This window comes from Mastomys coucha, unplaced genomic scaffold (genome assembly GCF_008632895.1).
Source record: "Mastomys coucha isolate ucsf_1 unplaced genomic scaffold, UCSF_Mcou_1 pScaffold8, whole genome shotgun sequence".
NCBI lineage: Eukaryota > Metazoa > Chordata > Mammalia > Rodentia > Muridae > Mastomys > Mastomys coucha.
The window spans coordinates 68,113,088-68,125,852 of NW_022196914.1; the positions used below are offsets into that span (position 1 = coordinate 68,113,088).

The 12,765-nt window shown below is 41.6% G+C and overlaps 1 protein-coding gene across 1 annotated transcript in view; it reads right to left on the reverse strand.

Moving 5' to 3' along the window:
* Nucleotides 1-2,266: 2,266 nt before the first annotated feature.
* Nucleotides 2,267-12,765, reverse strand: part of Zswim6 (zinc finger SWIM-type containing 6) — a 164,152-nt gene continuing 153,653 nt past the window's right edge. Inside the window, exons 10-14 of the mRNA XM_031359948.1 lie at nt 11,680-11,815; nt 8,712-8,869; nt 7,890-8,053; nt 6,247-6,328; nt 2,267-4,953 (exon numbers count right to left, since the gene is read on the reverse strand). Coding sequence (XP_031215808.1) covers nt 4,091-4,953; nt 6,247-6,328; nt 7,890-8,053; nt 8,712-8,869; nt 11,680-11,815 — 1,403 coding nt within the window. The 3' untranslated portion in view covers nt 2,267-4,090. The remainder of the gene's footprint in view (nt 4,954-6,246; nt 6,329-7,889; nt 8,054-8,711; nt 8,870-11,679; nt 11,816-12,765) is intronic.

Consider the following 12,765-nt stretch of genomic DNA (forward strand, 5'->3'; position numbering starts at 1 on the left):
TACCACATAGAACATGGTACCTCATACATCTGCATGGCCAGCTCCTTCATTTCTTCCAGAATCTACTCATGTCTCCCATCTGGTCTTCCTAAAATTACTAGGACTGGTTTGCCTAAAATTATACCTTCCTCTTTTCTTTATGACAAGTGTCACCAATGAACAGCTTGCACATCTCCTTCTGTAGGATCCATGTTCTGCAGGTACTTCAACATTGTACCTGAAGCTTCTCTATCATACAGTAGAAAGGTTACTGAATGGACCATCCACAACTTTCCCAACGTTTTTTTTGTTTTTGCCTGAACTATATTGAATTCGTCCATATTGGTGAATACTTTTACATGTGACTTATTAAAGTGTATCAGGTTAAATGATTTTTCCATACTTTGACCATTTATTACCCCTTTTCAGCAATATAGAAAATTCAATTCTCCTTCGTTATTTTGTTGTACTATTAGTAACATATGACTACAGAGGCCCCAGTTTTTATTCAGCTGACAACCAGCATCTGAAGGTCATGAAATACCTGCCACCCCCAAACTATAGCTCTTATCCTCAAATAACATACCCAATAAAGAGCTCCAATTAGGAGTCAGCTCTTTTGCCTCTGGATGATCTAAATGTTACTTCTATTTCCCTTTCTTGCTAATTCAAATTTAGTCTCAAGAGTATTTCTTAGCACTGGGCCACTAGAGATGAGAACACATGTACACGGATCAGTTTGTCCACAGGACTGCTGACACCAAAGAACTGAGGGGCTGGAGGTACAGCACTGTGCCTCCCAATCACTCTCCAAAAAGCTCCATAGCACCATGAGATGTCTAAGCACTCCCTGTAGAGACAGTCCATGAAAACAAGCCTAGTTTTCACCAGGGAATAGGTCATTTCCTGGTAGCTGGCAGTCACATATGTATCATCTTCCTCTGATGCCACAGCTGTCTTTTGGCAGTCTACCACCTCATATGGAATGTTCCAGTGCTTACATAAACTTGTATCTGCCCTTAGCAATATGAACTATTACAAAACTGTAAGTTTACAATAAAAGAGGCAATTCTGGACCACTGCATAGGTTTGATTCTATACCACCACATAGGTTTTATTTCTACTAGGCAATAATTGGACTTCTGATGTCACCAGAGATTCATTTATCTTCACTTCTACTTACTGGCTTAACTTCTTGACATCTGTAATCTACCTTTAAGAACAGATGTTACACTAAGAATATTTTAAAAGGAAATGTCTCCTGAAAGTGGAGATCCTTACAATAAAACCATAAAAAAAATGCACCCTCTTTATTATTTCTATTTCTGGGTATGTATCCACAGTCACACAATTGAAAACTCTTTCCAAGAAGTATCTCCCCAATTAAAAGCAGCATTGTTGACAACAGCCAAAGGCAGAAGCAGAATCCAGGCCCAATGTCCACTGATGGATGGAGGAGTACACAATGAGGTAGACCTGCATGGTGGGATGGTGCGCAGCCTTAAAACCCCGGGGAATTCTGGCACAAGCTTCAACATGGATGAAGCGGGGAAACACTGCAATCAAGATACAGGCTGGTTGCAAGAAGACAAATCACTGCATAGATTCAATTAGAAGAAGCATCCAAAGCAGCTAATTGGTAACAAAAGAACAGATTGTTTTTTTTTACTAGGTACCAGAGGAAGGAGTTGTTACTTGTTCCATTCTGCAAGGTGGAGAAATTTCTGGAGATCTGCTACACAGTAAAGTTAAAATACTGCACTGCACTGTACACTTAGGAGTACATTTTGTGGTATTCTAAAATGCACACATACACTACATATTCACCTTTCTGAACACAGATACTTAGTTGAGGTAGTATAGTACAGATCTATACTGAATCTATAGAATTTATCTCATAATTTCCTTTAAAACTACATATACTCAAAGCCTTACAATCTTAGCATTTATTAAATATATGAAGTACTTAGCACCCTAAATTATAGTCATTAATCAGGGAGAGATGATGAACTGTACTGTACGGTTGAAACCAATTCACCACTGCCTCGTTTTTATCTTTGAGGTCCTCTCATTTATACTTGTCTTCGATACCAAGCAGACAGCAAGCTCCAGACTCTCGTTCTGTTTGCCACTGTATCTCTAGGGCCTAAGAAAGCGCCTGGAATACAGTGCATAGATATTTGGAGGTGAATGTAATTGTTATTAAATACTTAAGATGCAGTAACAGTCAGTTAATAACCATGCAATTCAAGTGTAACAAGGCAGATATACCATAAAGGAGGCAGAATCAACTTTCAAAAAACTAATTTTAATCAAAACAAAAATTGTTGATCATTAACAAGTTTATAAAACAGTGATTTAGTTACATAAATAAATTGATATCAGTGTATCAAATCTTAATTACTTTCAACTTCATGAGCATGTTTACATGAGTGAAGAAGTACAACCTTTTTTTTTTCTTTTTACCTATTATAATAAATAAAATGGAGCGCATGAAATAGTTCTTCTAAACAAAAATACCTACAAACATACCTCTAGCATGTTTTCTAATGAAGGGAACAAGAGACACAGGACAACTTTTGCACCAAAACATAAAGTTGCTTTAAAAAGCACAAGGTTACAGAACCATCAGCTAAAGTAAAGACACTACACTGTAACCAAGGTTGGTATTTTAATAATATAATGAACAGTTTGGTAGTTAGATCTCCAGTTTGGTTATTTTAAAGCATTAAGACAAAGGCAAGATAGAAGGCTGCTTCTGTTTGAGTAATTCTAGAGAAAATAAAATATATTAAAAAAAGAGAGAGAGAGAACTGAAAAGTAGAACAGTCATACCTACACAACTTTCTGTCCTGCACAAAGTCAAAATACCTATGCAGAATAGATATATAATATATATAATGTTATCTGTGCACAAACGTTAGCTTATTAGCTCACTGCAAAGGCGTAATGTATAATGTCAATTGTTTTGGAAAACATTTTGCGTTTTGTGTCAAAAGGATATTTTAAGTTTCCTAGGCTAGGAGGCACGAACCCCAGTTCTGGCATACTGTATGTTCTTAATGCTAAGGCTTGCTGCTCCGGCTGTGTGTTGCCCCTCTCTATTCGAGTGCCTGTTACAAGCATGTGTGGTGTAGTGGTTGTTGGTGTCTGTGTGTATACATATACATATGTATACAGAAACTGTATAGATATATATATGCATAGAATCTTCCTGATAGATCTCAGTCCAACTACGCAGTCGGTAGGTGGCTCTGCGTTACCGCCCAGCATGAAGTTCAAGGCCTGAGCCAACCCCCGAAGCAAGGCGCACTTTTAGTCCTTCTGATAGGTTTTCTCTCCATTTTTTGTTTTTGTTTAAAACCAAGCTACTGCAGCTTCAAGTATTTTTGCATTACATAGAATATTTTTTATAAATTAGTTAATGTTATATTTTCAATATTCAGACATATACTATAATATATATACAGTACAATAAATGCTCTCATTCTTTTTTTTTTTTTAATTTTTTTTTGGATAAATCCCTGAGAATGTATGTTGACAGTCGCTAAGTTTCCACATGCACAAGCATCATGTGCCATGCTTCTGGACGAAGAGCACTGCAAAGCCACGTGGGTCAGCCTTTTCACTACTAGTATTTCCTTTTGTTGGTTTGTTAAATATGCTGAAAATGTGAGGATGAGTTACAAAGGAGTAAAGCTGAATTCATTCGAGGTACTTATCACAGGATGGAGGTGTTCTGTTTGGTTTTTAAAGCCATTTCAATTATTTTTGTTTTTTGAGGCTGTGAACGTATACAGAAAACAGGAGAGCTATGTGGGCTTTGCCACTTGACAACATATACTCAGTGTAAACCAAACCTTCTCAACCTCTCTCACACAAACCAATAAAAAAAAAAAAGAATTAAAAACAAAAGGAAAGAAAAAGGGAAAAACTTAAAAACACACAAACTTTCACAACATGACAATTTAGTCTGCAAACGCAATATAACTATACACATATAATACCGGTGTGGCTCTGTTCTTTAAGTTAAAAAGGGTACAAAGGCAGGCTCAAGTAAAAACAAACCGTCCCTCCCACCCCCACCCCCACCCCACTCATACAAGTCCTATCAACCAAACCTCTCCCGAACCAACATCATCAGTTTCTTTTTGCCTTTGTAGATTTGTTTCAGGTTGTCAATAAACTGTGTAAACTGAATGTGTCCATCATGTGCCATTAGGAAGGTCTCTCGGGCCTTGCTGAGGAACTCGATAAACTCACTATAGTGCCGAGGACTGATGTGTGTGAGTCGTGAGTGCGTTGTGTTAATGTAGGCCCCGATCGTGGCATCCAAGAGCTGCCGCAAGGGGGCTTTGTCCAGTGACATGAGCTTGCCAGAGTTCCTCCTTCCATGAAGTCCCACCATGCCAGGAGTGGTCAGGGTGCACCTGCGCAAAATGTCTGACAGTACCGTTGCGCACTTGACACTCTTGACCACCAGAGGTATTATAGCGGCAAGCTCATTCTTACCAAGGGAGTGACTAAGCGCACAGGCCCACAGAACGTCATTAATGGCAGGGTGTGTGTCCTGATTGTAGCTCAGGTTGAGATGGGTCATGGCCAGAGTGGCCAGCTTGTAGGCCCTCATGGGGTACCCACGGTGCTCCATGTACCGTGCTATTGTAAAGAGCTGTGTGTAGCTCATGCCGGTGGTAGCAGCATCGAGGACAATTTGGTACGCCGTCTCAAAAGCTATGTGATCCTTTTCACAGAGGGTCAGTGCAGAGAGGGCGCAGTTCTGCGGGTCCTTCATGGCGCACTGCAGTGCCAGCGTCCGGGCACTGCTGGCCAGCTTTTCCTGTTGGTGGCAGTCCAGGTGGAGGCGGACTATGGTGCTGTTGGACATCACAGTAGTCGCAACAATACTTGTGGCCTCAGTGGGAGTGAAGAGTGTAAACCAGCTCTGCATGATGCTGTCCAGGGCATAAACACCTGCAAGGGACAGAAACAAGCAAACAAGCCCTATTACTGCTAACAGGAAGTCTGGATGAGGTTCTGTCTTCACCTTCACGATTGATGCTCACATTGTTAACCATCGCAGAGCATGAGCTAGACCAGAAACCCTGAAGGTCCTGTCCTGGGAGCAGCCTTTTAGAATAAGGTTACATGCATTGTTATTCTGTGAAATGCCCGAGAGGAACATGAACTGCCTATAATAAAGACACAGTCCTCTTGGTGGCTGGTATTTGCACTGTGCCGCTTGCCATTTCAGACAATGGTTTGTTACTAATGACTACTCCTTCACTGGGGCCTCCTGCTGGTCACGTACTATAGAACTAGAGGCCAACAAAATAAAAAAAAAAGGGGGGCACCCTTCCCACAAATAGGGACTTAATATATGTGGTGTGGTATGTTTAAGTTAAAATTTATACAACACAGTACTTTGAGACCTACAATTAAGAAAATATCACCCAGACTCAGGAGAGAAAAGAGGAAACAGAAGTGGACTCTGCCGATGACACAGGTACTGGAAATAGCCTGTAGTTTTTAATCACCTGTACACAGAGCTCACCTATACAAATTAGGTGTTGGCCCTGGCATGGCGTCAAGGGTGTAGGTACTTCTAAAAGTCCTATTTCCTTTGTATTGTTTCAGGAACAGAGCACCTTAATAATCTATAAAGAAAATTCTCATACCGAGATCAAATTCACGACGGTTAAAAGAGCATGCTACACAAAGGAAGAACAGTAAGCGTATTCTACAGTGTCTCCTGTCAGAATCTCAAGGTAGTGTCTTCTTAGGCAGAGCTGTGCTTCCCTCTGTGGTGCAAACTGGAAGAAAGGCTGGTTAAGCAGCCATGTCCACCACTGTCTGTGCTGTGCTCTTTCTAGGACAGAGCAGTTTTTGAACTCCTGCAAAGGGGAAACACCATGGGCTTCAGGGGCCCCATGAGTCACAGCTGACGGACAGCCAGAGGATTGTCTTATGGCCAGCTACAATTTCTCACACACTTCAAAGTCCATCCAAATCACACAAGGTGACCATCCTCTTCCTCAGAGGAATGAGGTGGCTATAGGAACTGAGTGCAAAGCTCATTCCCCAATTCCCTCCATTTAAAGTAAGAGGCTGGAGCTGCCCATTGTGACAGTCTAGAAACTGTGCAACTAAGGATGGAGTTTAGAGAACAGCGCCCCTGGTGCGTGCTGGAGGGCTCAAGGGTTTCGCATAATGTGAGATGAAATCCTATCACCAGCACTCAGGAGGCTTCTCCTCCAAGGTACCTACCCACTTCAGTAGCACATGTCACTAGCCACCGCACCATTTCTCGACGTCGCCAATTGAGGGTTGACAGTGTCATTCGCATGACCTACAAGAGCAGGGTGACAAAATGTTTTAAAGATAATTTTATGTCAATGTGGAAAAAAAAAAAAACCCAACTCATCTTACAGTGTCAACTCTATTACCAGGGGGCCAGAAAGCACGCAAATCAAAGACCTCCAGTCTAGCTGGAGCTTTCCTTGGCTCCCCAACTGGTCTGGCCCTGGCCTGGGAGGCAGGAGGCCCACTCAGCTCCTCTGGTGGGTCCACTAGCCACACGGGGCACCTGGCAGAGTCATTCAATGTCTTTGCTTGTGTGAGTCAAAGGGTGGGGTTGAAAAATTAAGCAGAGCCTGGCTGTCTTCTCCCTCCTAGCATTAGTATTCTCACACATGATTTCTGAGGTTTCTTATGAACTCATCAAAAAGCTGGGGGGGGGGGTATATGGGTAAAGACTGCTGTACAACAGTAACACTGGCTCCTTCTTTGATCTCTGGCTGTGACGGTCATTCAGATCTATGGGAAGAAGATCTATGGCATCACTGCTGATCTCTCCCCCTCCTACATTCTACTAAGAATTTCCAAGATAAACTTATCCACCTCCTTATGTTCATAATATATCGAGTATCTGAACACCCGAAAGCCTTAGAAAAAATGAGGCAAGGGGCGAGCTTTCACCAATTTGCCATTTACCCAGAATTCCAAGAGTGCAAAAAATGATATTAATGTTTCTTTCTGCATCACACCCTGAACAATTTATAACAAAATAAGCCAAGTAACAAGAATTTATGTTTAAGAAATTAAATTCTGAACCATATTTAAAAGCAATCTCTGCATCTTGGTTTATATGGTACCTCATGCTACAGTGGCACATGCATTTTTCCACAGCATTAAACATTATTAATACATCAGTGAAAGGAAGAATCAATAACTTAGAAAACAAATCAATAATCTAATCAGGGCATTCTAATTCCCATGCTTAGGTAGGGCGTAACTACTTTTTAATGAATGAGAACACAAATGTTAGCACAGGCTTCACAAAGAAAGCTGAAATAGTTCCTGCTCTACCGAGTTACCATCCTGTGCAAGAACTAGAAGCATCACCTGGGTAATGGACCCCAAATGTCCTGCATTTGCATGCTGGAGCAATCTCAAGCAGGAACCAGGCTGATCACCCCATCTCTTACCCAGTTCTCTTGGTGTATAAAAAGGAGACAGAACTGTCTAATGCAATCATCATAAAAATTCATACTGCCTCTAAAAAGTCAACCCTTACATCTGAATCTTTCCTGCATGCACTGACTTTACTCAGGTCTCTGGTCGGCAGTGTCTTTCTACTCATTCACAAGGGAAATAGAAATCTTAAGGCTGTAAGTCAGAAAAAAATGTTTTTAAAATTAAGGAACACACATAACAATTTGAACTGTGTGGTTGCCTTAGCTGGGACTAAAATCTGGCTGAGCTGAAGTGACCAGAGCTCTGAAAGATGGTGCTGTCAAAAAGTCCAACACACTTGGGCTCAAAAGAGTCACTAAAAAAGCTAAAATGAGAACACCCCTAGGAGGGTGCTTAGCAGCAATCTTTGGCGCCCCAAGAAGGACCAGTAGTACCTGCAGGCCCAGCTCCAGAGACACTTTCAAAAGAGTGATGTCTGGCAAACTGTCCATGAGAGTTGCTATTTTAAATGCATCTTGGGCAAGCTTGAAGATGTGTGATGAGGAGTGGATGTTTTTCTGGATGGATTCTAATACTGTCTCCAGCCTCCGAACATCGCCTGCAAGGACCAAGGCAAAACCGAATCAAACAGAGTCCACTGTAGGTCAAGCAACATAAGTAAGAGAAAAGCCATGCAGTTACACATGGGGGCAAATCCAGAGGACGAAGGGACTCGAAGCACAAAGCACATGTTCATTGTCCTGGGAGGCTCACAGCTGGTCCAGGTGCTATGACTAAATGTCCCATAGCCACTGGAGAGTGCATACATCTCAGCATCACGTAACGACCAGCCAAGACATCCCCCAGTGTGCTTTTAGCACATATAAACTGAAACCAATCAACATGGGAGAACAAACAGCTCTTCTAGCTTCTGCGTATGTACTGTAGTGAATATTTCAAGGACAACAAAACTAGCCAAATCTTTTGTTCTATTTCTAAATCACAATGCTTTAGTTTTTTTAAATTGGGGGCAAGGTGTTGCACAATAGGTAACATGACAAATAAAGATGATGCCGGGACTCAAATGAGCAGCACCCATTCACCTAAGGAGTGAAGCATGAAGTTAGTATCTTTAAAAAGATTCTTTGAAACTTATTTGATAGTAATACTACTGTGGAGAATTTGATTTAAACACAACGATAATAAAAAAGGCCTTCTGGGGGAAAAGGAAAGAGTGCAAGCCACTGAAATGATGAGGTTTCTTGATATCACACTACCTTTGGCTGCAGTTAGCATGGTGGATGCCAGCTCACACTGCTGGGACTCAATGTGGCTCAAAGTGAACCAGCGAGGGTATCGGTTGGGGACGACTGATGCAATGTGGTGGGGGCGGGAGAGGTCTCCTGTTGGAGCAGTAGATTCCAATACTAGTAACCTGTAATGAGAAAGGAAGAAGACCATCCCATCACTATTGGTGGCCACAAGAAGCCAGCATCATGGGTAGATGCTTATGGAAATGGGTACTGTTTGGGGCATGAGTTTGGGGGAACTGCACAGCTCGCTTCCTTTCACTCCTAAGCAGCATCACTGAGAAAAATGCACGGCATCCAGGGACACCCAGAGACAATAATTATGAAATATGAGTTTTATTCTCCATGAACTATTTTTTAATCTTACCGCTCATTAAAACAAAAACAAGATTAAAATGAATACTTAAGACCGAGACTGCAAGAGAGAGCAGTAGATAAAAAAGTCTTAACTTGTTAAAACATAAAGGGAAGGAAACTAAAATGGCTCCTTTTCCTACATTGTAAGTTCTAGTGGAATTTAGTTCTGTGACCTCAGGAATCTGAAGTTAACTTACATTTTATCAACCAGAGACTGAACAGAACTGAACTGAATATGAATTTAGTATGATTTCTGACTTCAATTATGTTGACAATAAACAATTCTTGAAAACAAAATCACATTAGTGACTTCTAATAGAAAGTACCAGAGATCAGCAGCTAAGTTCTAACTAGAATAATGCCTTAAGAATTATCAACACATTGGCTTCATCCAGTCCACTAGTTTAGGAACTATGAAATTAAGAGCTAGGGAGAGTTAGAAGCGTCAGAGAATGAAGCCCGTCCAAGGTCTGCTCAGAGAAGCCAAATAACTCACTCAGTTTTGATCTAGGGTCAATGAGATGTTATATTAGAAAGTGTGGGTGGGCGAGGTAGAGGATCAAGGAAGTGAGAATTTCGGCAAGGTTGTTACTCAGCTTTTAAAAGAATTCAGGAATGCTGGTCTCCCTAGCCAGATTCTTGCTGGGGTTGCTACAAAAGTAGTCAACAGTCCTGGGAAGATGAGAAAGTGAGTGAAGGAGCTGTCCTTTCTTGATGCCCCCCCCCTCAGGTGTAAGGAGAAAGTGTGTAGCTCCGTCTCCCTTTTTCTTTGACAGCTCCCGGCATCCAGCAATGATGTGGTACTTTGCTTTCTGTAGGGTACCAGGAGCAGGTAAGAGAGAGCAGAGACGGCAGTTCCCTGTGCTCTGCTAGTACCCAGGCACATCACCAGGACAGCAGATTCCTTTCCATAAGCCAGAAGCACACAGGAGCATGCCACCATTTCACCCTTAAGCTTTAACCTGCTAGTAGCAGCAGTACCTGGCGATAGCGTAATATTAAGTTTCTTGAAGTATATTCTAAACTATAGATATAAAGTGATATAAAGCAATTTTTTGGGAAGGGACTGTTGTTCATGTTAGTTACTGATTTACTTTTTGGCAATTTAAAGAACAAGAGTATTAGAAGATTTCTCTAGTACATTACTGACGTTTCCTGTGGTCAAAAGTACATGTGAGGGCTGGAGAGATGGCTCAGTTGGTAAGAGCTCTGACTGCTCTTCCAAAGGTCCTGAGTTTGGATCCCAGCAACCACATGGTGGCTCACAACCACCCGTAATGAGATCTGACGCCCTCTTCTGGTGCATCTGAAGACAGCTACAGTGAATTATGCTGGAGTGAGTGGTGCCAGAGTGAGCAGGGCCCGAGTGAGCAGGGTCCTGAGTTCAATTCCCAGTAGCCACACACATGGCCATCTGTACAGCTACAGTGCACTCTTACACATAAAATAAATAAAATAAATCTTAAAAAAAAAAGTACATGTGAATTATATACTAGCTCTGACTCCTCTGTCACAGAGGTGTACACACACACACACACACAAACACACACACACACACATACACTCTGCCCTAACCCTGCACAAATATAATGGCACAATCAACTAGCACATGGTTCTTACACAAATATAAGAGAGATGTAAGAGTAACTTTGGTGACACCAGTAATTCTTAGGCAGATTCATGTGTCAATCTTACTTCCATTACAGACAAGGATACAAAGTCTCTTCTCATGGAATCAAACATTCTCAAGCTTTTAGATCTACACAGCGCTTGGCTTTAGTCTATCATTATAATATATAATATGAGCTTTCCATTAAAAACACAAGAGTGATTTATTATTTAAAACAGCCGAAGGGAAAGGCTAAAGCCTTAAGAATGGTAGATGCTCCCTTCAGGTTGCAAGATGAATAGGTCACATACAAGATTTAAAAGCAGGCTCTTAAAAGAACACATCAAAAAGTATCAACCTTGAGCAAATTCATGATAAAAGCAATTATTTGGTGAATTAATTTTTCAAAGGAAGTGAGACGAAACAAATGAGTTGGTAGAGATTATTTTCACTGCCATGACCAAAAATACTGAGGAGGGGCCAGAAGCAGAGGAGCTAAAGTGAAGAGACCCTGAGGGATGCCTGGCATGGACTCCTTTAACACCAGATGCATCCTGCCTGGCTTCCAGTACGTACATTGCTGCGTCCTAGTAACACAGAGGCCTTCCTGTACTAGTGCTGCCATGGTGGGGGTGGGGGAGAGTCTCAAATACGAAGGTTTTCCTCATTGTCACACTAGCTCTAGAACATTGGTTATTTTATTCCCAAATTCTACCACTAAATTCTTCTCTAAGAGAAGAGGCTATGATGGCCATAGTCTAACAGGAGCTAAGAAAAAGAGGCTCCCCTTAAAGCAAAACCAAAACATAGCAAACACATTGCCTCACAACAATGCAAGTTGCAAATAAATAACATCTTTAGCTTCTCTGTTGCCTGTAAGAGACATGACTGAGTATGAGGTCAGCTAATGACCATTTTTCCCAGAGGGGAACTCGGACTGCCTCGCAGGGCTGGGCTGGAGATACGTACCGCATTGCTCTCAGTGCAATTTTGTATGCTAATTCAGCATCATGAGGTAGGAGAGAGGTGAAGAGATACTTGGCAAATGTGTGCATTGGAACACTCTCCCGATGGATTATTTCACCTAAGCCACTATATGGTCCAGCTGTGGAAGAGAACATACAGAGATTACACTCCCAAAGAACAAACTAAAAGCCCTTATGAGCTGTATTTAAAAACTTTTATACAAATTTATAGCTTATAGAGTTAAGAACTTCAACTAAGTAACAGTAGAAAGGGAAAACAAAAACAAACAAACAAAAAACCTTAGTCAAAAGACTCCTGAGGACACAGTACCCAACGCAGTCTTTAAGTCACCAACAGTTCCCCAAGTGCTCCACTGCTAAAACAGGATCCAGGGAACCCAGGAACAGAGCTCACACAACAAGTCCCTGCCATAAAGAGGCCCTGGAAGCACGATCTTTGCGGAACTTGAGAAAGTTCTTTCGTAGTACATGTTAACTGAGCAGCTCATATGGAAATGCACAGAAGACTGCTTAGCTATGGCCCCTGCATCTTGACTGACAAGATGCCCACATCCAGAAAAGAGCTCAGTCACACATCTGGAAGGATGTGGAGGCCTGAGCACAGGCTCAGTTTGCTACTGTTTCTAATAAACAGAGATGGTAATTCCATAAAGTGATTAATAAGTTACTCATTTGGTATTCACTATAAGTAAAGGAAAAACATTAAAATAATGAGAATGTACTCTTCTGGGCTCCAGCAGGCCAATTTTGAAAGCAAAATCACATTTAAGCTGTCTAAACTAATTTCTTAGTAAATTCTGACAGGTGCGGTGGCAGCTCTGGTCCCCCGTGAGCTCCCCAAACGCTTCTCTCAGAGGAAGTCCAGGCCTCAGCTTTGAAAGGAAGCCACAGTGGTTAGTTCTAACACTCAGCACTTACGTGCTCCAAGGCTTAGTTACTGTAAAGTGTTTAACAAATTGGCTTCCACGTCACCTTTGGGTAACATTTGTTTCATGATTTCTAGAATTATGAGCCATGACACTACTGCTCGGAGAACACAACACATTTGTTTTCTACAGAGAACACAACA